General features: G+C 50.6%; 7 protein-coding genes and 1 non-coding gene across 8 annotated transcripts; 3 read left to right on the top strand and 5 right to left on the bottom strand.

Annotated features, from left to right (window-relative positions):
• Window positions 1–797: 797 nt before the first annotated feature.
• On the top strand, window positions 798–893 carry APUU_t20012S. Its single transcript has one exon. It is a non-coding gene; the product is annotated as a tRNA-Leu (tRNA).
• A 670-nt stretch (window positions 894–1563) lies between these two features.
• Window positions 1564–2946, bottom strand: APUU_21261A (alpha/beta hydrolase family protein; the record flags this gene model as incomplete). Its single annotated transcript, XM_041699993.1, has 1 exon — window positions 1564–2946. The coding sequence occupies one exon, from the start codon at window positions 2944–2946 to the stop codon at window positions 1564–1566; it is 1383 nt and encodes a 460-aa protein (XP_041553023.1).
• A 427-nt stretch (window positions 2947–3373) lies between these two features.
• APUU_21262A (uncharacterized protein) lies at window positions 3374–4886 on the bottom strand (the record flags this gene model as incomplete). The annotated part of the gene is made up of 3 exons (XM_041699994.1): window positions 3374–4299; window positions 4348–4651; window positions 4698–4886. The coding sequence occupies 3 exons, from the start codon at window positions 4884–4886 to the stop codon at window positions 3374–3376; spliced, it is 1419 nt and encodes a 472-aa protein (XP_041553024.1).
• A 753-nt stretch (window positions 4887–5639) lies between these two features.
• Window positions 5640–6881, bottom strand: APUU_21263A (uncharacterized protein; the record flags this gene model as incomplete). The annotated part of the gene is made up of 3 exons (XM_041699995.1): window positions 5640–6538; window positions 6593–6785; window positions 6864–6881. 3 exons carry the CDS (start codon window positions 6879–6881, stop codon window positions 5640–5642), a joined length of 1110 nt encoding a protein of 369 aa, XP_041553025.1.
• A 1001-nt stretch (window positions 6882–7882) lies between these two features.
• On the bottom strand, window positions 7883–11154 carry APUU_21264A (uncharacterized protein; the record flags this gene model as incomplete). Its single annotated transcript, XM_041699997.1, has 6 exons — window positions 7883–8251; window positions 8301–9649; window positions 9698–9909; window positions 9958–10067; window positions 10117–10720; window positions 10772–11154. The coding sequence occupies 6 exons, from the start codon at window positions 11152–11154 to the stop codon at window positions 7883–7885; spliced, it is 3027 nt and encodes a 1008-aa protein (XP_041553026.1).
• A 491-nt stretch (window positions 11155–11645) lies between these two features.
• APUU_21265S (DUF4238 domain-containing protein) lies at window positions 11646–13509 on the top strand (the record flags this gene model as incomplete). The annotated part of the gene is made up of 3 exons (XM_041699998.1): window positions 11646–13059; window positions 13116–13394; window positions 13442–13509. The coding sequence occupies 3 exons, from the start codon at window positions 11646–11648 to the stop codon at window positions 13507–13509; spliced, it is 1761 nt and encodes a 586-aa protein (XP_041553027.1).
• Window positions 13510–13654: 145 nt separating this feature from the next.
• APUU_21266A (cytochrome P450) lies at window positions 13655–15430 on the bottom strand (the record flags this gene model as incomplete). The annotated part of the gene is made up of 7 exons (XM_041699999.1): window positions 13655–13801; window positions 13848–14292; window positions 14343–14729; window positions 14775–14973; window positions 15027–15085; window positions 15132–15195; window positions 15241–15430. 7 exons carry the CDS (start codon window positions 15428–15430, stop codon window positions 13655–13657), a joined length of 1491 nt encoding a protein of 496 aa, XP_041553028.1.
• Window positions 15431–18430: 3000 nt separating this feature from the next.
• APUU_21267S (uncharacterized protein) lies at window positions 18431–19882 on the top strand (the record flags this gene model as incomplete). Its single annotated transcript, XM_041700000.1, has 2 exons — window positions 18431–18863; window positions 18921–19882. The coding sequence occupies 2 exons, from the start codon at window positions 18431–18433 to the stop codon at window positions 19880–19882; spliced, it is 1395 nt and encodes a 464-aa protein (XP_041553029.1).
• Between the last annotated feature and the right edge of the window lie 5641 nt (window positions 19883–25523).

Here is a 25523-nt window from a genome sequence, read left to right on the forward strand (position 1 = left end):
AAATGTGGCTCCGGACCGGTGGGGACGATGAGGGAGCATCATAAATGGCCAGCCCTATGCCACGCCGCGTCAGGGCAGCAGGCAGCAGCAATCAGGACATAGGGAGCCAGAAGGATCCACAGAGAGGGAGTTCAAAGTCAGGAAGAAGATCTGTCAACACCCCCGAGACACTGCCCAAACACGGATATCCTTGTCATTGGGTAACTACATCAGACCAGGCCTCTGTCTCCTTCAACAACGACAACGAAGCTCTAATGATGCTGCCGGATAACGCGGCCATACCATTAAGCATTGCATCCAGTCCAGATTACGATCTTGGTCTTGAATCCCGGAGCAGAGTGATCGACCTAATGTTCTGCTGATCGACTGCCCCATTTCTGGAGGCGAGGTGCGTGCCCGCGAAAGGAACGTGTCTCTGCTCTGCACGGGCAAGGAAACAAAGATTGCCTACGTACGCGATTAGTGGAATCGTATCGCCTCACATGTACACATTATCCCCGGCGGAATTGGGGCCGGATCGAGTCAAAATGGTGCACCAGATTCTGGTCGGCATGCATATCCTGGCTAGCGTGGAGACGATGGGGTTAGCCTATTTTACTGGACTTGATTAGCAGTCCACATATAACGCTGTGATAGACGGAGACGGTGCGAGTTAGCACTTGGGTGGGAATTAGTGCATATATTAGATGCCTACGTCGCTTATGATTATAACCAGGGATTTTGTATCCATTCCTGCCCTGGTGGGTCGATCCTACGACACTCATCAATATTGTGCAGTAGAGAGCGTAACAGAATATGGCAAGGTGGCCGAGTGGTTAAGGCGCAGCCCTTAAGTAGTTTTACTTAGAAATGCTGTGGAGAAATCCTCGCGAGTTCGAACCTCGTCCTTGCCAATTTTTTGAATTCTCATCAATACATGATTATGTAATACGGCCATTGCTTCAAGTTAACCGAGTTGCGATAACCACATTATGCCGGAGTAACAGTGTTGCCGATTCAGCAGCTTAGCAAGGCCGCGCCAGGGTAGTGCACAATAGTCAGGTGGTTGGGACGTATTACACCGTTAAACCGATATGTTGGGTTGGGGCCCTGGCGCACGGGGAATAAGAAAATCTGCAATGTCTTCGGCGGGGGGTGTGTCTTTACAAGTAAATTAACCGTCTAGATCAATGAGTTTTATTTCCAGCCGGTTGTCGAACAGTAGAAGGCGATTTGTTCTTGGATGAGGAGATCGGAGTGCAGAGGTGCCAGCGAGTTGGCACGTACTATCGGTGCACGGTGACAAAACTATAAAAGAAGTAATGGACATACTTGTTTGCTTGCGAAGGCTGGAATCGATAGACCAACTCTCCTTGGATGTAGTGGTGGTAATATCAATAGTCATACGTATCTGTTTGGCTTTCATTCTAGACCATGCTATGTACCAAATCTCCAAGTAATCTTGCCTTACTGCTTTATAGACTGAGCTTGATATGTTGGTATAATATTCGTTTGAGAGATCCCATTCCTCCCTCGAAATCCTGAGTCTAGAAGTGAAGGAGATGCGGGAGACTGCAATTGCCATCAGAGATCTAGTATTATAGTCGACTGATTCAGCGCAGCCATATGAGCAGCATCAAACGGGCCAGAAACCGTCTTCTTGCATTCACCACCGGTCCTCTTCCCCTCGAACCGCTCACGCAGAAAACGCAGCCAGTCAGGGGAACTAGCCGTGACCACATCGCCGTGATCGATGCCCGGATACAAATTCAAGTGCGCCTCATTCCCGAATCCACAGGTGTCATTGTACGCGGCGACTGTAATCTCAGGCAAAATCGTGGTATCCGCCAGCCCCTGAACAATCAAAAGAGGTGACTCTGCTTTGGCACCCAGGGCTGGGGCGTTCATCTTCTGCCACTTGGCGAAATCGGTGCTGTTCCTGAGCGCGGCTGTGCTGGTGATTATTTCCTTTGGAGAGAGGCCGAGGCCCAGCGCCAGGGCGCCGTCGTTACAGGATTGTGTGAGGTCTGCGATGTGGGCTCGTTGCAAGAGCTTTTGCGAGAAGACTGACATATCCGCTGAGGGAATCGCGCGTCGAAGGGTAGTCGACAGCCATAGGAATATATACGTGATGTAGTAAGTGTTGTAGTCGGACCGGGGGAATATCTTCTCGGCTGTAAGAAGGATCAAGTCATAGAGTCTCGAGCCCGGTGCCACGGCGACGGTTCCCACGTAGTTACCGGCTGCTCCAGACTTGTGGAGAGGGCTTTCAGAGAGCTTCCAGACAGCTCCTCCTCCCTGGGAGTGGCCAACACTTGCCCACTCGTCGGTGAAGGTGCTCGGGAATACTTTGCGAGCAGCAACCATGCCGTAGTAGAGATCGTTGGCATGAGCCGGGAAGCTAGAGTATTCGTGCTGGATATAGTCGTTCCCAAGACCGGCATAGTCAGGGGCAACAATGGCATACCCGTTCTGAGCAAGGATACTCCAGGTATTATAGTCGTATAGTTTAGCAGTCGTGGACGGCGGACAGCCCGCGAAAATGCCAATGCTGCCGTGGGCATAGGCAATAACAGGATATTTCCCATCCTGGCGAGACGAAGTGTATGGAAACGCAATAAACCCAGTAGCAGGCACCACCGTCCCATTCAGGCTGACGGAGGTATACTGGTATCGATAGGCGGCAAGCCCATAAATCACATTTAGGGACGAACCGTTCAGAGGTTCGAACTTGAGGAGGTCGCCCGGCTTCGAGGAGGAGAAGTTGCGAGCTGTGGCATAGAAGTCGAAGTCAAAGTCTGTTCCGAACATCTCAATGTCCTCCTTTCGTCCCGCGTTAAAGGCTCGCTGGCAGGCAGCATCGCAGCCCAGGGAGGAGAGGGTTGAAGTTGATGCATTGAAGTTTGCTGCGGATTTGGCCGCTGAGAGCGAGACACTCGACAGGGCGAGGATGAGGCTGAGAAGCATTTCGGAAATTGAATGGACTTGTGAATGATTGAGGAGGTGTGCAACTTGGACTTTAAGTGAGCGCACTGCGGGTTTAAGACTGTAAGACTGGTTGACCTCGTTAATATCTCGCTGCGTGAGACTTTCCTAATCTGGCTCTGAACCCTAAGAGGCGGGGAGTAAGCACTAACTAAGCAACTGGAGAAAGCATGGCCAAACATGTGCTGATGCTTGATACAAACAAGAAAAACATCATAGCAGAGTCCACAATTCAGCACAATCCTTAGATGAGTGACCCACCGGCCCCCATGCAATAGGTATGACTGCGGTGACTGCCTGGCGAGGATGATCGCAATCATGCTGGGTCGGCATGTCAGACTCAGAGACTGCCAGAGTGATGTTGTCGAACATGTGCATTGACAAGCTACATATACATATCATACAATCATTAAATCAACCCAACCAACACAGCCCCCCCAACCGCAAATAAGCCAGGCGCCGTTTGCATAACCGCCCACCCATCCGACGTCTCCGTCGCAACCGACCCAGTTGGCGTCGGCGTGTAAGCCGTAACGCTCTCCGGGAAATCCCCCACACCCCCCGGAAGCTGCGGTGCCTCCGTCCCAATCTCCAATATCTCATCCTCCCCCGGAGTCCGGTTAATGGGGGCCAGCCCGACCATCATACTATTGTAGTCTACGGCAAGATAGAGATGGCTCAACAGTGTGCTCCCTAATGACCCCGTGAGGCCCGTACCGTGCCCGTCGGGAATGTCAATCTGGGAGAGGCAGTTGCCTTCGCTGGGGATGTTGGCGGGCGTGATGAATGCAGTCCAGGGGATATCGAACGCTGCGGAGCCGATTAAGAAGGTTATGGTGTGGTTCTCGGAGCTGCGGTGGCAGGGGAGTTCGGGGGTAGGATACCGCCCATTCGACTTGGTGGGTCTGGTGATGTTGAGCGCGTCGTAGACTGCCATGGCGGCGTCGAGAGGGAGGTAGGTGGTAACGTATCTGGTTTGGATGTCGAAGAGGGTTTCGTCAAAGGTCGAGTTTATAGGAGCGCCCGCGGTGGAATTTGCGGTGGATGCAGGATCGACGTGGACTTGAACGCCGTGTACAGGAACGGTCATTGCAGAAAGGAACTCGTCGGAAAGGGAGTCCTTAAAGGAAAAGGAGTGGAGGGGGCCGTTGAATTTGGCGGCGTTGATGCCGCCGAATATTATACCGCCGCTGCTGCTGTTCTTTGGGTCTTGTTCTACGTCTTCGTCCGAGACATGATCTCGCCACGCACTGAACGATGGGGTGTTGATTAGACCGCGGTCTACCAGTTGGTAGGGGAAGCTGGTATTGTCTGGACCGACGCCGAGGGAACTGTCTGGGCAGCATTAGTGGTGTTTTTGCAGTTAGGGCATGGGGTCCTCACAGCTCGAGGGGTTGTCGATAGGGACAAGCTGCAGCGAGATATTCGTAGCTTTTGAACCGTCCACGCCAATTGTATCAAAGCCGTGGGGTGCACTGAAAGTTGATTGCCATTCCTCGTCATCCGAAGAGAAAGAAGACGAATCCTGGGGAATAAACTGTCCGTATAGCCCACAGTAGCGGAAGTCGGAACAGTCTGCGTTGTCGGGGCCAGGGTACATCACCTCAACATCTGTACCCTGCGCATCGACCAGCAGCGCAACGGGTTGGGGCGGCGTGCCAATCGTCACATTAAGCCAATAGCCACCCTGCGAGGTGAGAAGACGAATGCTTGCGATAGAATTGGGGGCATACCGAAGGTTTCGACGCCAGTCCTGAAATCGTGTCCCTTGCTTGGAGCGCGGGGATCCCTGATGAGGGGGCCGCCTGTACTTTCGCAGTGATCACAGCAGGATTGTCTCTTTTAACAACTGGAATGAGTTGTTCGGCAGAGGCGGAGAGAAAGGCCGCAGTCCACAGACCGAGATAGCATGAGAGTACCATCTTGCGCAGATTTTGCACGGATTTGTGCAACTGTCTCGAAACTGGACGGGAACTCGCGATTTAAGGGGCTGAATCTCTCGGCACGAAGTAACTGCGCCCAGTTGATCCCTGGCGCTTTGCAATGTCAGTGGCTGTGTGAAGGAGAATACGAGTTGGCCGCGGGGTCCAAATCGGGCTTCTTTCTCACTGTACCTCCACCAGCCAGTGTCAATAGTAATGTACTTGTAGCTTATGTTATGCTCTCCGCACTGTCTGTCATGCCTGGTAAGGAGCCGCTGCAGATTCAAGTGTCAGGGCGTCTGCGTGCAGGAGGCGCTGTTTTGCGCGGATGAAACCAACTATTCCTCGAAGCCTAGCTTGTGCATTTCTTTGAGCCAAGCTATTTGGGCCCGAAAATATTGTGCAGGCATCTCTGTGCTGCCTCCCTGGTCAGAGAGTACATACAGTTTTGCGTTTGTGCTCTAGGGCTTTGTCCAGCTGCAGAAACTCCTTTGCTTCTGCCAGGTATAAACGTACTCACATCCTTAATAGTAAGGATTAAACAATAAAGAAATGATACTCCATTGAAATTATTAGTAGTTATTATATCTCCAGTACCTTATAGAGAGTTTTATTTCTTTCTTAGTTATAGCCCGCCTATCTGTTATCGAGACAGCGAAATGTAGTCGTGCTTGGGATGGTACATATAACACCACCCTGTTTGTAAATGTTGGAATATAGCCTTTCCTCGATACGAGAAAATCATTCAAATGGTCAATAGCGCTCGTACTCAGCCTTTTCCTCGTCCGTTTCAGCCAATTGCTCCAATACCAGGTCTTTGACTTCGCGGAGGGCAGCTCTGCAATCATCGTATCGCTCATGCTCGATGAAGCCCTTGTCGGGCCACAAATCGCCCATTCTCTGCTTGATCTCCGCAACAAGCTCGGTTCCTGCTACTGCACCATCGCTATCCATTTTGATATGCCGGAGATCTGCCTCCGAAAAGTCGAACGGGAATGCGGTGTCGCTGGTAATAATGGCAGGCAAGTCCGTCCATGTGTGTTCCAGATCAACCAGAAGCGATTGGAAGTGCGCCTCGCCGTATTCGAACATTCGGCGCGCAAGGAATATTAACCCGTAGGCTGCTGTTCTTCGGAATTCGGCTACCCTGTATAGGTCTGGGTTTTTGGCGTGCATGAGTTTGCGCCATCTAATAAATACGTTTTGCATGGTGTACTCGTGTACAGCTGCGGACCGCGCTTGAGGCGAAAGCCCGGTTAGTGTCGGCCGTGGTGCTAGATCGAGCGTCTCGGGCTCAAGGCTATCCCAGTCAAGGAAGGCTGGATCGGGGTTGTGGTTAAAGAGGGGTGAGATGTGACAGGACTGCCAGTCGATGATGCCCGTGATGTTTTTAGGATGTTTTAGGTCTACGAAGATGTTGTCATCATGTAAATCATTATGCCAGAGGCAGGGTCTTGTTATGGCGGTATCTGTTGGGATAAGTGCACCGACGACTTGTCGGTACCATGCTAAAGCAGTGATTTTCTTCTCCGAGCTTGGTTGGTACAGCTTTGGGCCACAGAACAAGGCAGTCGATTTCGGAGGTTCTAGAGACTGGATTGCCTTTACCTCTCGTGTTCCGATTGCTTGCATATACTGTATTAGAGAAGCCCCTACAATCCTATCAGTCAGCGACTATTACGACAGTAGCAAGAAGAACGACGTACATGGGCCCTTCTTAACGTCTAAATTTGATCGACCTGCATCATACCAATCCCGGCCCGTAGCAGGGCCAATGGCAAACTCTGAATCTCTCACAACCTCGCCATCCTTGACGAAGTGGTTGCCTGTTGGTTTCTGCACGTCTCCCGTGTAATACAAGCTACCGTAATGCGAGAAAGAAACACTCAGCCATTGCTTCTAGAGACGTGTTATGGTAAGAAGTACCTGGAGTTTCTCTGGTAATTTCATCGTGCTCTATACTTGGGACAGTAGTACACCTTCAGCTTTATTCATGATGATGAATTCAGCCCCAACAGGGTGTGATATAGCTTGCGAGTTCCATGCGTATACACGAGGCGCTGGTGTGCCAAGAACGTTCCTGGCCTCCCAAATCAGACATATTAGCTAGACTTAATATTTATAAAATTTAAAGCTGGATCTATAAAGTTCATCGTGGCAACTTTACTGGCAGTAGTCAAGTGTGGAACGCCAGCATTCGGGCTGGGAACCTTGGCTACAACCTCCTGGCCATCATCCATAGACATGAGGAATGCCTTATTGAACATACCGTCAGGGTACTTCCTGATAGCAATGCATCGAGTAGCTCCGACCGAGTCTGCGGCGACTCTTGCCAGGCTATTCATGTCGAATCTGGACTCTCGCTTTCGAAGATTCTCTGCCTCATCAACAACAAAGCGGCCGCGCGTGAATTTGAAGAGTTCATCGTTGGAGTTCCAGTCTGATACGAATGAGTTGCTGAATCGCTCCAGTAGGCGTGCTTACCTGTCCTAGAATAGCCCAGACAGCGATGGTGGGATAAACGTGGTGTTTTGGATTGTATCGGTCTTGGTATACTCTGGATGCAACACAGGCGCATTTTTCACGAATGTAAACAAGTCTCGATCATGCTAAGAAAATCAAGATGTACCAATCCAGGGAATGTTGTTGACAGTGAGAGAGATCATTCACCGTCAAGGAGAAGGTCACTATGCTACTTTAGGCATAGCTCATTAACCAGCACTCTCTCAGTTATCCTGTCCAACTTACCACCCTTTGGAGGTAACAGTAATATATACGGAAGTTACACGAACTCATATATGTAATATGAAAATTACGCATGCATTTCCATAATGTAGTGAGCAGCTGCAGCTACAAAGGCCCTTTTGGACTGCTATACCCTTACTAGCTGAGGATAAACCTCCTGTTGCCCATACCCATTAGGCGTACATTGCCTGTCTTGAACGTACAAAGATAAGTAGAATCAATTCGGCCTAGTAGGTCGGCCACGAATCTCATTAGTCGTGCTTATACCAATTCACCGAACTCTGCACGGAGGCAGTGAAGTGACCGACTATAAGATCCTTATCAGGGCTATCTCTGTCCTCCCATGATGTGTAGCTGATTATAGAGTCGACCTTTTCGGTGAGTGTCATGATGGCAACTTCCATGATTTGCATAAGCTCAACAAACCAGTCAATCCGTCTCTTGTACCAAGCCTCTCTCTGGTCGACATCCCATGTGCCTTTAGATCGAAAGTACTGGTGCTCTAGCCAGATGACGTACGCGGCCATATCGCGAGTTACACAAGGGGGGATGGGGAGGATATAGTCTGAAGGAAATACATGGTGGAACGTGTCGTTCTTTTCATCAACCTCGAACGTTTCCTGTGCCTGTCAGAAGTGCATACCCCGGGTTTGATAATGAAGAACTCACTTTTATAGGCTTCTTGTAGTAATTATTCTGTTTTCTGGCCCTTTCCGCCGCCTCAAGTTGTTCCTGATATCTCTCTTTGAGCATAACAATCCATTTAGTCCGCAAACACTCTAGAGTCTCCGAATCCAATGGGAGCATTTCATCTTCGAGGCTTGTGATGAACTCCTCCTCTTCATCTAAAATCTCGTCGATGTCGTCCTCGGCCATATCCCTTTCCGGCTGTAGTAGAGTGTTGTCCTTAATGCTGTTCCCCCTATGGCAGCAGACATGCGTAACTCCCACTCTGTCAGAGCATGTTCTGCGTAGAAAACTGAGTAAGAGTCTCTTCGAGTCCTCGCGGCCTCTGAACTCCTCCACGAGGGAGAGAAATTCCAACGCCCATACAAATGAGGGCGTGTCTGTCCATAAATGATCCGGAAAAGTAATATCGAAAGCTGCAGGCAAAGAACATCCTTCGGGGGAGCAGGGACACCGGCAACAATCGGATAGAAAAATATCGAGGCCGCTCCTGAGGCAGATCCGAACGCAATCCATTACATCAAAAGCCCGGTGGCTCATATAATTCATCTTTTTAAGCAACAGGATGAGAAGAGTCCGTCCTTTGTGATTCACATGGTTAATGTTGGTTCCATGGCCAAGCAAGGACTGTAGCAGAGTTGGATCTAATATCCCAGCCAGCGAGAATATGGCAGTATTCCCTGCACTGTTGGGTTGATTGAACAGCTTGAAGCCGTGCCGCACGAGGACCTCGACATCTTCATGGCTCGAGATGAAATGCAGAAAATTATTATCTTCAGTTTCATCCATGCCATTGGGGAATCCTATGTTGCAAATGGCATCTGGACCTCGAGCCACGAGCTTTGCAAAGTAAATGCTCCATTCGTTAGGCAGCCACATGCTACGTCTACGAAATATGAGACGCATCAGCGCAGAGAAGAGAAAGTACTGAAAGACCTTCCTTGGGTAGGTGGCTTGGATAGTGTCAAGCGCATCCATTATCAGCTGCCAATGACCGCGAGCATCGGCATACCCGATAAAAGAACTTTTCTCTCTTGTATCGTGAACAAAAAGGTCTGCCCCTTGGTTAATGAGGAAGTGGACCACATCTGTATTGCCCATTCCCGCAGCGTACATTAGAGGCGTGATACCGTGGTTGTCTGGGATGTCCATGTCATGACCACCCTGAACCAGTAGGCGGACTATTTTCACATCTCGAGTCGCCATATGTAGGGGCGTTTGCCCTAGAAAGTTCGTCTCCATATGTATTGACGAGCGTGACAGAAATGAAGCCACCTCGATTGGTGGTTTCAGGAGTACAATTTCATGGAGAGGAGTCAAGCCAGCAAATCCTTTACTGCCGGTTAATGAAGGTAGACTGTATATGTTGGATTACATACCTGGGCTGGCCTTTGCAAGTAAAGCAAGATACTCGATGAAGAAAGGGTCCGGCGTGAATTCTCCAGCAAACCAATCCGGTGAACAGGGCGAAGGCCATTCCTCGTAAGCAGGCGACTCAATGAGGCCAGGGTCAAAGCCATACTCAAGGATCGCTTCGAGCAAGTCAATATGCGGCGCTTCGCCAATCCACTTGGCGCATCGAACCAGAAATCTGTAACCGGACATTAGTTTGAGTACATTAGCTTTCGATGAAGCAAACCTTTGGTCTAGATTTTCCAGAGTCATGCCTAGTTCACAGGCAAAGAATTCCAGGAGTTCAAAGCGGCCGGCCGAACCCCCGATTCCAGCCGGGGTGTAGTGAAGGAGCTCCTATTCCATGTTAGACAATTAGAGTACAAGGCATTGTCCGGTTCCTTACCTGGACATAGTTGCGTCCGCCTGGATGTATATGATGTTTCAACGAAGCGTCATGTCTGCTGAGATCCCGGAACTTCTGTTGAACTTCAGGGAGGGTGAGCAGCCCTCGTTCGAACTGCGCAAGTGCTTTGAATCCGTCCGAAGTGTATTTCACCACTCTTTCTGTGCTGAGCGCTGGTCTGAGCGAATACATCCCGGACCCCGCGATGAATTCAATGCCAGCTTTCACCATGAGCGGAATGCCGTATCTGGAGAGGGCGAACTGTAGGTTCCCGCGGTAAGAGGCTGCTGTGCACTTTGGATTGCTACACTCGCTAGAGAACGTGGTCGGTGTGGTATACTCAAAGGCCCAGAAACGGGCTGAGCTGCGCCGTACTGAATGGCATGAGCAGTGGCAGTGCCTAACGGTACAGTCTGTCTTTCGCGGCCGTCGTGGTGACGGTTCGAGATATGCACAAGCTGTACGTGGTGACGGGGGTTCAGCAATGCTAAGCTGAGTTTCAGACGTAGAACTCCGTGTCTGCGTCTGCTCGTTTGCGACCATGGCAGAGGAGACGATATGGGGTATATCCTGAACCAGCATGCGAGTCTCGAGCCCTATCGCACTGCAAACATCAAGCGTCAGCCAGCTTTCCGTGTCGGGCGAGGAGACGTACCACGTCAAAGGCTGCATAACATAGTCAAGCTTTTGCCCAATGCCTCTGAGATCGTCCCTGATGCGATCACTATGTCGAACAACTCGCAGTCTTCTGCCCCTCGAATTGGATAATCTTTCACTCACTCGCTGGAGGGCAATGTCGACGCTACTGTACTCTCGCTGGCAACTATTAATGGCGAGATTGACCATCCTAGACGCCTGTACAGACTCAAGGGATAGCAGAATATGTTGTAAGATCTCAAGGCGCTGAACCAGAGACTCAAGCTCATCTCTAGCTTCGCTCCTGATGTACTTACGGGCATTCTGCAGTCGTCCGATCATGTCGTTCACTTGGAGCGCAAAGGATGCTACCCCAAAGACCAACCCAGCAGTCTCAGCCATATTGTCGTGTATAATATCTTTGCTGGATAGGTAGATGGGAGAGTGTGTCGGGGAGAGGGATTATGAGCAGTCGACGAGGAGCGCGCATGGATACCGTAACCGCCGGCGTGCGAGCCTTGCCAGCCTTGCCAACAACACAGCCTCGTTGGACAACCAATGACTCTACAGCATATGCACTAATACATGATTGAGGACAGTCCAGACTCCTGCGGCACGATCAGTTGTCGATCATGATGCCTGCTCAAAACACTCCCAGCCTTGCTTGCCTCTCAACCACTAAGCGCCGAGGTGACCAGGGTTTGCACTTCAGGTGCTGTAGTCCAGTAATTCAAAGATCGTCGACGGTGGCTTGCAAGGCAGAGAGGTTTGATGTTGGCTCGCTGTCAACCAATGCATTTTTGTTGGTGTTGGCCAGGGACAAGCGAATTAACCCTAAATACCCCCAGAGCCCATCCAACACGACATACAGGATTCTGTCTAAAGCTGCCAAAATGTCGAAGCCTTTACAGCAGAAACAACACTTTATTCCTTGGTTCCTCCTGAAAAGGTTCGCTCCGGCGGACCAGCCACCAGCGAGGCCGGCTGCTTCCCAAACTAGAGCTCGCCGTCGCGACCTTCTTCTCAACAAGGTCGACCTGGAGAGCTCTATTCTGACCCAGCGGCCAGTGTCGACAGAGTTCACTCTCGTCGACATGTACCGGGACCCTGGATTTGACGAGAACCCCTACCATTTGGAGGACAAGCTGTCGACGCTTGAAAGAGAAGCGAGTGAAATCATCAACAGAGTCGTCACTACATTTGCGAGATCACCGGTGCTTGAGCTCAAGCGGCCTGAGGTCGATACTCTTCGCAAGTTCCTCTTCCTGATGAAGTATCGAAACAGGGGGATGTTCGAGCGATATAACCACGACGACGCCCAGCACTACGACGCTGACGACCGGCCAAGAATGCTGCAATACATGGCGGAAAGGGGGTTTACCAAGCCTCGAGATGTGTGGTTTCATAACTTGAACCATATGCTGGGTCTCGAGATGGACACTGAGAGGACCTGGAGACATACCCTCCGTGCCCAGATCTATCCGGACGACGCCTCGATGTTTGAGCTGCACCTGCTGCACAGCTATATGTCATTCTGTCAACCTCAGAATGCCGAGGAAGAGTTTCTGCTAACTGAAAATGCGTTTTGTATCTTCGAGGGTCCTTCAACAGAGCATAATGAGGTTATATCCGGTAAGACGGAGACATCCTCAGTCGTTTACACGGAGTATCATAATTTCGCCCCGATCTCCCCTCGACTTCTTATCGTCCTACGAAGTGCAGTGCTGCCGATCCCTGGTGATAATGGCAAGTATGCAGAAATCCGCAGCCAGATTGCAGCGGTACTGCGCTCTCACCATCTTGAGCCAGACGAGGCAGGATCTATACTAGAAGATCTCCCCGTTCGCCCGTGCAAGACAGATTATGACCAGGGAGTTATTGACTCTCCGGCCTCATTCAGAAAGAATGATAGGTTCCTTTTCCTCTGCTTCAAGCTGTCTTCTGCACATATGACTACTATTAACAATATATTCCTCGAGCAAGCGTACTCCACTTCTTCGATCATCTATCACTCGCCCGTGGCGCTTCGAGCAGCGGTGGAGAATTATTTCAAAGACAGCGACCCATGCCTGAAACATGTGGTTGACATTCCTGGCGATAGACGGCGCTCGTATTTTGGCACGCTGGAGAAAATACTTCGTGATCTCGGCGGCTCAGCCAGATGCAAGATACACCCGTTCGAACTCTCAAAGGCGCGGATACAAGTCCACATGGCTATGAATGTTGGCTTTCTTGTCGGGGTTCGATTGATGGAACGCCAGAAGCCAGCTGGATCTCTACCACAGGCATATACCCTATTGAAGGATGGTATGACAAATTCAAGCTTTTCCCGTAAAACACTATCTATAACTAAAATTGTTTAGGAGCAACCTGGAAAACATTTTGGGACGACGTCGACCAGGCGAGCCGGCTGATGATGCTAAGAACCAAGCTCGACGCTGCACTCAAGAGATCCGGATTATCAGATCGGGAGAAGTCTGCATTCCGAGTCCAGAGAAATACATTTTTCACCTCGTTCCCGGTCGAGAGATTGTGGCTGTATTTCAAGATTATGCGGAATATGGGTCGGTGCGATATCGACGATATTGAAACTCGTACACCTGAACTTGAGCTTGAAGGCGTGGAGGATATGTTTGCTGAAGGTAAGAATGATCTACTTAAGTATCTTCCAGGTAGGCTAATGGCATAGTTATCTCGAGGTTCCCTCAAATGAAAGGGGATATCGTGCGGAGGATGTATTTTGAATCGCAGTCATGAATGTATTAATACCCGGAGATTTCACTCATTCAAAGCGTATTTTGGATTAAATCGGGCCTAGCGAGCAATATGTCCTGGGCTACTTTCGGGCATAGGAGAGAACTGAACAGCTAGTTCATATATCTTTATGAACATATTATAAGAATTAGACTCGTCGCCGAACATTGACATCAATAGTAACCGGCTTATGGAACCAGTGCGATATCGTCTGTATCTCCTTATCACTCGCAAGCTCCAGGCTAAACGATATCAGAAGATGCGGAATCGCCTTGTAGATCTCACACATCGCAATCTATACAGTTAATACCTGGGCAATTATTTAGAGGTAAGCCACTTACATGCTTCCCAAGACAAGTCCGTGCCCCCATGCCAAAATGCATAATATATCGATCCATCTCAACCGCATCCCCTTCTAACCAGCGCTCAGGGCGGAAGATGTCCGCATCATCGCCAAAAACAGTCTTGTCGAATTGCACAACAGCTGGATTCACGCCAATCCGTGCATTTCCCGGAATCCAGTGCCCGCCAATCTCGCATCCAGATGGCGGTGCGTGTCGTGGAAATGACGCTCCGGTTACAGGGTGCATCCGGATTCCTTCCTTGATGCAGGCGGTTAGGTATGGGAGTTTGCTGACTTTGTTATATGTAACCGGGATGCTGAGCTGGGTTGAATGTACTGCGGTGTCGATTTCGGTGGTTAGTTTTGTATATACAGCAGGGTTGCGCAGGATGTGGTAGAGGATTCCCGAGAGCGTCAGGGCTGTTGTTTCGCTTCCCGCGAAGCTGGTCGTTGTATGTTAGCAGAACTCCGTAGTGATGGGCTTGGTACATACAATGCACCAAAGGCTTCCATTTTGACATCGTCAAGCTCAAAGTCAAGTCTCTTCCCGTCCTTGTGGAAGATGTCGAGCAGTTTCCCAAGAATGTCCGCTTGTTGCGGCTTTGTAGACCTAGAGTCGAGCGCCGCAAGTCGGTTTTTGAGCATTGAATTTGTTGCGTCAGTTAAATCGCCTAGGGCTTTCAATGCGCCTCGAACTTTGGAGAAGAGTATTCCGGTGAGGAGGAACGGGCTGCGGATATAAGTTGGCATGATTCCAGCCAGGAACTGCACAGGAATCAAGTCATCCACAGCCTCGATATATCCCAGATGGTCGCCGCCGTTTTCAAGGAAGCCAAACACCTTGCTGAAGAAAAGAACCCCGACGACGTCGTATGCGTACCTGGCATGATTAGTGATAAGTATTGGAACAGGGGTTAATGCCTACATTCTCGTCCATAACCACAAGTCGAAGGATTCCTTTCGGTCTGCCATTTCCCCCAGCTTCTTCACCCACACCTCAATGCATTTCTCAATATACTGTTCTGACTGGAGGATGCTCGTCATTGAATAGACATTCGCCACAATCCGCCGACGCTCTCCGTGCTGTTTCCCGCCTTCAGAGGAGAAGTGGTCTGGGTATCGCGCTGTCTCTTGTCAGTGGACTTCCATTTCCAAGGGAATATACGAATGTACGCACCCCAAGGCGGTCGGAAAGCTAGATAAAAGTCGGTCTGCTGGTCAATACAGATCCATTGCCTGGGAAAGGGGAGTTACCTTGACAGTGGACGACTGGAAGCCGTACAGAGTCTTGACTGCTTGCGGATCGCTGGTCACCAATTCATTTGGCGCAATGCGAACAACAGGCCCTATACATATCAGCAGGAGTATATGAAAGGCTTAAGACGATGTACCGTATTTCTCATGCAGCTTCCTCTGTGTTTTCTCCGCATCTCCAGGGAGGAAATGAAGGACAGTCCAGACCCGCGACACAGAAGCCCAGAACGGGCCAGGGAATCTCGCGAGAGGATGGAACCATCGCGTGTATATAATCCAGACAGTCGCATATGTCAAAAGACAAAAGACAGGTCCAGCAAGCTGCATTGTAACGTGAAAACCGTCACGGACGGACGAAGCTGATTAAGTGGAGGAACCCCGGCAGCGTCATGACAAGCAATTTATTGTGGCAGGAATCACTGTCCACGTAACTAAAGACACACAGGAAGCGAGCCAGTGCGTGGCGTCCATACCAAGCGAACCAGCTGGTTTGATTTGCAATGACAGCTCTCTATGCGAAACCGCCGTCTGGGATAGTGGCCAGTCGGCCGTCATCCAGGCCGCCGGACAAGACGCTACTTGGTAATCCTGGTCCGTTCGCGATCACTTCGCCAACGATATTGCGGATCTGGTTGCCAATGTTGGCGCTAATGTATGGTCCTCTCAAGTCTCAACGGGAGGTCGTAGTGCTGACATAGGCACTTGTTGTGCCTGTCCGGTCCTTGTGCCTCGTCTCTGGATGATGACCTGGGAACACCGAGACAACGTGCATGGCAGCAGGCATTGTTATTCATTCTACTCCCGATAGATACAAGTTGTATCTGCGAAGATCTCTGTAGGCAAACATCAGCAGCGAATTGTTATGCATGCACGGTTAAAGAAGCGTGGAGTATATAGCCACCCTCTCACTTGACCGGATTGACTTGAATATCATCACAAATGTCTCGAATACAGTGTGGAGTAGAGCCACGCGATATCTCACATTATAGACGTTTGTTGTGCTGGCAATGGCGGCATCACTTCGAGTAGAGACTATAATAACATTGGCATGGCTGCAGGTACAAGAGGGAACTGGTTAGAATAGATGGGCCATTCCAATGAGTTTGATCGAATATTCGAGTATGTCGCGGTTCTTCAGGGCGGATCACATACTGACCTTATTAGTGACAAGGCTATGGAAACGACATCTGGGCGCTTCCATTTGACAATATTACGCGCCTTGTGAGTATGCTGCTCCAGATTTACAGGACATTCAATATCTGACTTCCAGTTCATGGCCTTTTCAACTCTTAACACCTGGCCTCGCCGCTACGAAAACCATATTTTGTCGGTATACTTTCCCAGCGAAGGTCCCGCTCAGTGCTGTCAACGGGCACCTTTAGTGTATACATTTAGGGTCGATTTAACTGTCTCCAGTCTCGCACCTGGACAAGTGGCACAGCGAAACAGAACGCAGTTGGATTCCAACGCGCGGTGAACATTACTCTTGATCTGGTGGTTGTTACATCCTGCTGCACAAGTTCACTCTCAAACAAGCAAAACCAACCCAGTAATGACCCTCTCTGCCCAGTTGATACAGTCCCGACTTACTACAGTCAAACCCGCCTATACCAAACCCGGATATAGCAAGACCCTCTTTTTAGCAAGAAGACTACCGTGTTAAAATTAGAAATCCTATCTATCTTATTAATGTCTTTTTATACTAATAATTTATACAGTTTATCTATTTCGCCATACAAATCTCGTTATAACCAAGTAGAAAGACGGCCTAATACCGTTAGTGGTTTTTATGGTCGAATGGTATTTCGATATACTGTACTGGTCTATAGTCGAATGTCTACGGGTATAATCTACATCAACCTGCCTTTGATCCGCCGGCTATACCGCACAGTAGTCCAGCTGCCTTCGAGTCTCCGCGCACAGAAGAGTAGTACTACAGGGACGTCAGCCCAGGGGACTCGTCGCCGAGGGGAAGCCACCAGTCGAGCTATCGATATTACTCGATATTACGATTCAGCGGGAATACCGAGCATCCAGTTCATGAACGGGATAGGAATAAATATTTTAATGTTGGAGCAACATTGCACTCTAGGGGAAAATTCTGCCGTATTTCGACTTTGAGGCTACTCTGTAGAAGTTGAAGGAAATAGATGCTTTCAACTAGTACCCCGAAGGCAAAACTCTGAGGAATTTTTGCCAACCCAAGGCATGTTCGCCAGACTTCCTTCACCGGATTCTTGGCTGCTTTCAGGCCATGGAATGTCTTACAGCGAAAATATTAGTCGGGTACTGCGCCAAATCAGAGTGCAAGAGGCAAAAGCAGAGGCCGAAGAGTGAAACCCTGAACATCAATGACATAATGCGACAGCCACCACTGCAGCAGGCCCACTCGTCCACCACCACTGGCAGCCTCCCACCACCATGCCGTTCCGAGATTGGCCGCAGTTGGAGAGACCCTGGCGAATGGGAGTTGGCAGATTGCATATTCTGGGGCTGCGGGGGACAGCGGTTCGACTCATTTTCGTCGCCGGCTTGGTGTCCTCCGTGCTGCTGCTCGCCAGATCGGCACGGTCGGTCTCTCTCCGCAACTGCTGAGAGAATCCGGAGTATACTCGGACGGTGACCAGGCAGTTCCTGGCCTGGCAGCCTGTGATCGGCTTAGATTTTGCCGGCTCGGTCGCCGATGCACTGCCTGCGTCTAGTATAGTGCGTCGGCTGTGGCGCTGCGGTTAGGGCTGTCTGCAGTCTGGACTGCGTCATGCAATTTGAATTTGATGCAGTCCTCACAGACTCAGAGTGGTCTACGGTGTACTAGTGGTAGTTGCTTTCCTCGCCCGAGATCGCCATCCATCGCGACTTCAGAGAAGTTGAGACCTACGGTTGCATGCAGCCGGTGGATCGTGGCCCACAAATTGGTGGGTTTTCGGGTGGCCTGCAATGGGTAAACCCGGGCTGTGACGGGGGGTTTGACGAGGGGCACCCGTCGTTCTGACTTCGTTTTCTCATGGAAATGTCTTTTTTCCTGCAGAGTTTTCTGTTTTCATGGCGAATCCAGGGCGGAGTTGGTCGGATCTGTCGACGTTGTTGGGCCAAGCTCCGCAGCCAGGGTAGATATCTTGGATTCCTGAATAATCTGATGAATGATTAATCGCAGAAAGACATCATCGGTGCGGCAAAGAGCGATCTGCACGCGATCCACAGACCGGAACTTCTTCTTGGGGAATGGATTGCCCGCCGTTGTCAAATATATCGATCTGCCCGCCCTTCATTCTTCAACCACGGAGACTGTCTGTTCATCTTGTCTATTAGTATTTCTTCTTTACCACCATGCCTCACGTTAACGGCGACTCTGTCGAGCCCAAGGCTCAGGCCCCCGAGGCCACTCTGCCTGCTGATGCCGAGGGCAACATCATCGAGGTCCCCTCCACCCGCAGCGCCGTCAGCGACGTCCAGATGCAGTCTCTCAGTCTGAACCCGTCCATGAAGGACCGCCGGGCCTCGCGCAACTCGTTTGGCGTCTCTCTTCCCATCCCTCGGTCGTCGCGGCCCTCGCGATCCCGACTCTCCTCTGTGACAACCGCCAGGGACCACGTGCGGGACATTGTGGCCTCCGGAGTGCAGGACAGACACGAGGAGAAGGTCAAGGCCGTCAAGAACATGGCCTTTTGCTTCGACATTGACGGTGTGCTGGCACACGGAAACATCGGGCTTCAACAGGCCAAGGACACTCTGCGAATCCTGAACGGTGACAACGAGCTAGGTAAGTCTGAGATTAAACCTCGATAAAACTCGATAAAACCCGATGCTAACAAGCCAGGCATCCAATTCCCCTATATCCTCCTCACCAACGGCGGTGGCAAGACCGAAGAAGCTCGCTGCGCACAGCTCACAGAGGTCCTGGGCCACCCCATCTCGACCAACCAGTTCATCCAGTCGCACACTCCCATGCAGGCCCTGTCCGAGTACTACGAGAACGTGCTGGTGTGCGGTGGCGAGGGCTTCAACATCCGCAAGGTCGCAGAGAGCTACGGCTTCAAGAACGTCGTCCACCCCAAGGACATTCTGGCCTGGGACCCGTCAATCTCGCTGTGCCGCAACTTCACCGAGGAAGACAAGGCCCAGGCCCAGCCGCGCGACTTCTCGAACTTCAAGTTCGACGCCATCCTCGTCCTCGCCGAGTCGTACGACATGTCGACCGACTTCCAGATCATCCTCGACCTGCTGCTCAGCGCCAACGGCAAGCTCATGTCCTGGGCCAAGGACCCGGCCAGCAAGAATGCCATCGCCCGCCACATCCCCATCTACTTCTCGCAGGGCGACCTGCTCTCCCCAACGGAGCACAAGGGCGCTGCTCGCCTGCACCTGGGCGCGTTCCGCGTTGCCCTAGAAGCACAGTACAAGGCCCTCACCGGCCTGGACCTCGACCGTCTCGTGTACGGCAAGCCCGAGCGGGCGACCTACATCTGCGCCGACGAGGTCTTCAAGGACTGGATGGAGGAGATCCACAACCAGCGCACGCTGCCCGAGAACATCTACATGATCGGCGACAACCCGCAGTCCGATATCATCGGCGGGAACCTGTACGGCTGGAACACCTGTCTGGTGCGTACCGGTGTCTTCCGCGGCGACGGCAACGACACCAACAACCCTGCCAACTTTGGTGTCTTTGACCACGTCCTGGATGCTGTCAAGGCTGCTATCCGCAAGGAACTGGGCGATGACTTTAAGTTTGAATGGGATCCCCAAAGCCAGCATTCTCCTGTTGCGGCTGTGGAGTGATCTGGTACTATAGACACGATTTCTTTCATTTCTTTCGCTGTTGACCGGTCACTGTTCAGACTGATGTTTAAAGACTGCCATGCTTGTTTTGTTTTTCTTTTCTTTATTTGGTCTGGTTTGTTGGGCTTACGATGTTTGGATAACATGCCCACTTCCATTTGATAGACGCTAGATTTTGTCACTTTGACATTGATAGAATTTACGGATACCCCTTAGACATGAGCACAGGATGTTGCTCACGTTATTCTATCTCAATGCAAGCTTGTGCAGATCTATATGATATTAAACCCTATGCTAAGACATTGGCATTGCTTGTTGTGTAGCTGCCGCCGTGGCGCTTGGCTACCCAGTCATAAATCCCAACGCCTTCTCCAGGAATGCGCAGGTTGAATGCGCAGTTAAGTATTCAACTCAATGCAGGTGCGCCCGGACGAACATCACGATTCCGACCTGAAAACAAGACTCCCCTCTCTACGCATGCCCTCCGGATAAACATACACCTGCAGCCCCATATCCCGCTTCCCCAGACAGTAGACCCTGAAAATCAAATAAACATCAGGATGGGCCTGGCCAGTATGTCGCAAATGCATTCGTCCCATCTATATATAGCGTTAGTATACCACGTTCAAACCAAACCTAGGGAATCAATCAACACATACACGCATATACTGCGCCCTACTCATAAAAAACGCCGCGTCGCACCCCCCTGTAGTCGTGCTCTAGTTGTTTCTGGGACCGGGATCCAAATGCGCTCTCGTGCGCGACGCCTGCGATACTTGTGTGGTTGGATGGCCTTGAAGGAGTTCAGCAAGGGTACGTTGGCGGGCTGTTGAAGTAACGTTCTCCAGCAAGCGAACGTACGGAGACTGTTCATGTAATGTCGTTATTGGTCTTGGTTCAGGTGTGCGGGCATATCGAATAGATGAGAAGGGCCGAGCACGCGGTGATGCGGCACTGTAGTGAGGAACTGTCGGTGTTGTCTCGGGGGATCTGCTATGTGCTGATGAGCTTGATGGGGTGTAGACTCGCGTGTCAGTGCTAAACTCGCCAACGCTGGATTCATCGTCGGAATAGCTGTGTGAATCGTCTCCCTCTTCAGGGCGTTGGTATGGCATTTGGGGAATATCCTCGGGGATGCCAACGATTCCGCAGTTGTCCAGGACCTGATCAATGAGAGCTACTGACGAGAGGAAGACCAGGGGGATTGTCAAATGTGCTTCAGCAGCTCGAACCCAAAAATGATGCTGTAGTGCTCTTGGAAGATGCAGTGAGTAGCAGCGCCGTCGTTCCTCGGGGGTTCTGGGGATATAGATTTGCAGTCTATCGTCGCTCTCTTCTATATGCACTGAGCCGCTATTGCTCTGCACTTCGGCGCTTACATTGTCCAGCTCCAGAAGCAATGTCCTTTTAAATCCGCCACTCTCATGCAGTGTTGCACTCAGGAGTTTGTGCAAAGTGTCGGCAGGTTCGTCGCCGTTGTAATGCAGGATACACCTATAGACCCAGTTAACATCCGGAGCACCAACACCACCACCAGGCATACCGATAGATAGCGCAAGCCCTGCGCCGGAACTGCCGTGTGAAACGCGCGGAATGCTCGTGGGATGGCTGATCCACAAAAGTCTGCTCCTGGACGGCGACTGACATGTATCGATCATCGAGGCCAAGAGACCCCAGCAGCGGGCGATCTCGGTGGCATTCCTCTAGAGAGAGATCCAACATGGGGACTTTGCCTTGGAATGATTGGGCGTATTCGATCCGGTCTGCAATGAAAAACGTATCGGCAGGCCTTAGAAGCCGGACTTCGCTGTCTGGGCTCCTGACAGGGAGGAACTCAAGGCCATGTAGGCCTCGAAGCTCCTCAGCGCTTGGAATCAAATTATTCAGCTGCGTAAGGATCTCTTTGATATGCGCAAGGTCAGCTGGATGGTGTGAAATCAACTCTCTGAGCTCTTCTATGTAGTTGGTCGCACTTGGGGCTGGAATACTGAGCGTATCGCAGAAGAAGCCCTCGAGCTCTGGATATTCGCTTTTGAGGCCATACTTGGTCCCAAGTTTTGCTGCGTCCGTCCACACGCAAGATGCTGGCAAGACCCATTCCTGCGTTTCTCCTATAAACAGCAAAGAATTAGACGTAAATTCGGCTCTGGTGCCGGGTTAGCTCGATCAGAATATTCTCAACACTTTCTTCTTACAGTATGAGATCACAGTCTTCAGGCGTGTCCACCAGTCCAGATAGAGCTCTGTAAATCTCTGGGATATCGTCCTTTCCCACATTCGGATTGATTTTATACCATTGCAGCTCGTGGATATAAGTCTGAAGACTCGCATCGGGAAGAAGAAGTGTATCTCTGAATAGCTCTACAGCGCACGGGCTGTCCGCGTATTCAGTATAAGTCGCCAGAGGGACGGCGCTCCGAAGGCAGGGGTGTCCATTCCAGACGCATTTCTCAAGCTCCACAACTTCAGCATCTTCAAGGATACCACCAGGGACATAGACAGCCTGGACCCCATCGTCGAAGATCCCTCTAGTTATGCCGTTAGTACACCATAATAGCCGTAGTAAAAGGCACTCACTCGAGCAGTTCGTCCATCTCATGAAACCGTATGGCTAGTTCTCTGTATATTCCAAAGTAAGCATTCTTTGTGTCTTCGCCAACAATGTGTTTGCCCAACAGTAATGACAACAACTCGGAGAAGAATATCATCTCAGGCTCCAACGTAACGCCCAGCTGTTCTAGAAACTCCCACCCGCGGACATCATCTGTAGCTAAACCCGGAGGAATATCCAGAAATTTCTCAAAGTCCGTATCTAAAGCAGCCATAGAACAGAGTTGAGTGAGCTCTCCAGATGGGAAGTACGTGGCCTCCAGATCCTGAGTGTAATCATTCCGGCAGGGAACGCTCATAGAACTCAAATCTTCGATAACCCCCGGCGTGAGGTCATGGCTGTAGGCCTTGATGTATGTCTTTAACATCCCCAACAGCGTAATGGGGTAGTAATCCGCAAGGTGCTGGGATATCTGTGTTATATGATCTTTTTTGCGATGCTTTAATCTTGGGACTCGTCGCACCAGAGCGACGTCTTCAAGCCACTTCTCCCATGTACGCCCGTGGACTATGGTTCCAAAAGGAACGGCTTCAATATAGTCCTTGTGAAGGATGTGCATGTCATATATGCTATCGGAGCCGGTCTTGAGCTCGTCACAAATCGCTCTTGTTCCGTATTCGCCCATCGTCTCAAAATAGAGGTCTTCGGTAATAATATCGACTCCCAGAGTGACAAAGGCGCGATAAATGCGTTGCTCGTGCTCGTCCATGATGAAAATGCGTTTATCCAGCCCGTCATCGCGCCCCATGGTTTTAAACAGATAGCGCAAATGATCGACTGAATTCTGAAGCATAACGCTGTTATGATGATTATACCGTTTAAGAATGGACCGGGCCACCGTATCTGGTTTGCAGTGTTCCACACCTAGTGTTTCAGTGAGCTCCCGTCTATAGGGACACTCCAAAACACTGGATTGCACTATTCGCAGACTCTTCAAGTCGTCCGGGATAGCATTGCCTTCCTCGTCGGCCGGAAAGTATACAGAATGGGATTTGGGGGAGGCGAGACTATGTCGTACAGTTGGCACTAGAGGCAGCCTTTTTATGCGTTTGATTATTCTCGAACTGCGACCCTCCTTTTTCAGTGCGCGTAGTAGTAATTTGGCAACTCCCGTATGCCAGAGGGGGGGCATGTCTCGGTATAAAAACCTCGGGAACGGGCCATCTAAATACGGCTCCAACCGATCTAGGGCTTCGCGGTAGGTTAGATTAGAGACACCTAGCTGCTTAAGACGATCTGCATCCCGAGTCCAACTGTAGCCGCCCGAGAGGTACAGCTCTGGCGTGATATCATCAAAGAGGGGAGCTCCAGTAGGAAGGCGATGAAAGAGTGGAAGGTATCGTAGCTCATCTGGATAATCTAATTTACCCTCCCGGGACAGGAGCACCTTGGATACTTTCAGTTTGTCGAAGATCATTTCCCGGAGTTCCGACCAGAAGGGGTCATATATATGCGGCCCTGGAAGGTATTGTAGCCAGTCGAAGCGAAGGTCTGAGACTGCAGTGGACATTTCAAGGACCGCCCGAACAAAGAGATCGCATATGCCCTGACGAATGGCCTCGTTTCTGGGGCACAAGTGGACGCCCAGTCGATTTGCCTGGGTAATGAAGTCGGATTGGATGAGGAACTGTACATATTAGCGTGATGCCTGTATCTTGGAGTGGGAGAACATACATTGAACCCCTCGCGACGCATTGGCAGGAAGGAGTAGACATATTGCGGCTGTATAAGGGGACAGGAGTCCTCATCGACAGGAAAAGCCAGAATAACCTCTGCCTCGTCACTCCCTGGCCTGCTCGGATGCTGTGACAGACCAGTAAGTGTGGTCCTCTTGAAAAGATAAAGATTGTAGTGCTCGTTATGACCCATCTGCTTGACCAGTTTAACTCGGTGTCTAGATGGTTGCAGACGTTTGTAAACAGTCTTCAAACCGCGTGGGACGACGTCTAGCGTGAGGTTGCGTAACTGGCGCAGAAAAAGAAGCAGCGTATCCGGTATATCCTCAAATTCCCTTGCTCGAGCCTCAAAATCTGTTGGGCTGGCCAGGTATAGCGTTATCCTGGTCGTCACGGCAGCTGGAAGATCTTCATGAGACTCGTTATACGGCGTGATCATTCCCATTCCACCGTCCCCCTGAGTATGTCTGAAAAAGAAACAAAAGGGAGCTGACTGGATAGTCACCATTGGCGCAATTTTGAAGACAGACTTGAATCCAATGCCCTTGTGGCCGATATATCCACTTGTTTGTTTCTTGCTGCTCCTATGGATGCTGCATATAGCACGAACGTCACTTTCGCTGAAGCCATCCTCGTTGCTGTCAACAGTTATGCGGTCTTCGTAAAGGGTAAAGTGAAGAAAGGGCTCTTTCTTATTTTTACGCGCTCGGGTATACCGATTATCCTCAGCATTCTGGATCAGCTCGTAGATGAACCGCGCGTCCTTGTCGTAGAGATCTTGTGCGACATGAACCATAGATCCGCCCGCTATTGACTGTAGGTTTCTCAACGCCCTCTTTGCTTCCTGCGATAGTCCACGCTCGGCTTCAGGGCGTAAGCCGCCGTTTGTCACTCGGATGTCGTCCACGATTGCCTGGGCCTCCTCGACTGATAAACGTGTCATTGTGCAGGATAGATTAGTATACAGGCCTTTCTTGACTTGTTACTTGGGATCTTAGTATTGGGAGCTCCAGATTTGAAATGCCTGATACTTATCTGGGAGCCTAAACTGTATGTGCCGCTCTCAACCCTCTTCGCGCCGATGTTACTTGGAGGGGGGCCGAGTATGCGGCGCAGACAAGATGCAGGTCAATCAAAATAAGAAGCAGTCTGCCAACCAACTAAGCGCTGACCACGGGGCTCTTCCACTACGAGGGAATCATTGGATATGGTGGACTTATGATGAGCACGGCGCTAAAAGCACAACGCGAGACATGACTCAACCAGAAGGGTGCACGCAATCCAAACACTTCATTTGCATCATGTGTTCAAAGTTTATACATATATAGTAACAGAGACGCAATATAACCGGCCC

The sequence above is a fragment of the Aspergillus puulaauensis genome, chromosome 2 (genome assembly GCF_016861865.1).
Source record: "Aspergillus puulaauensis MK2 DNA, chromosome 2, nearly complete sequence".
NCBI classification, from domain to species: Eukaryota; Fungi; Ascomycota; class Eurotiomycetes; order Eurotiales; family Aspergillaceae; genus Aspergillus; species Aspergillus puulaauensis.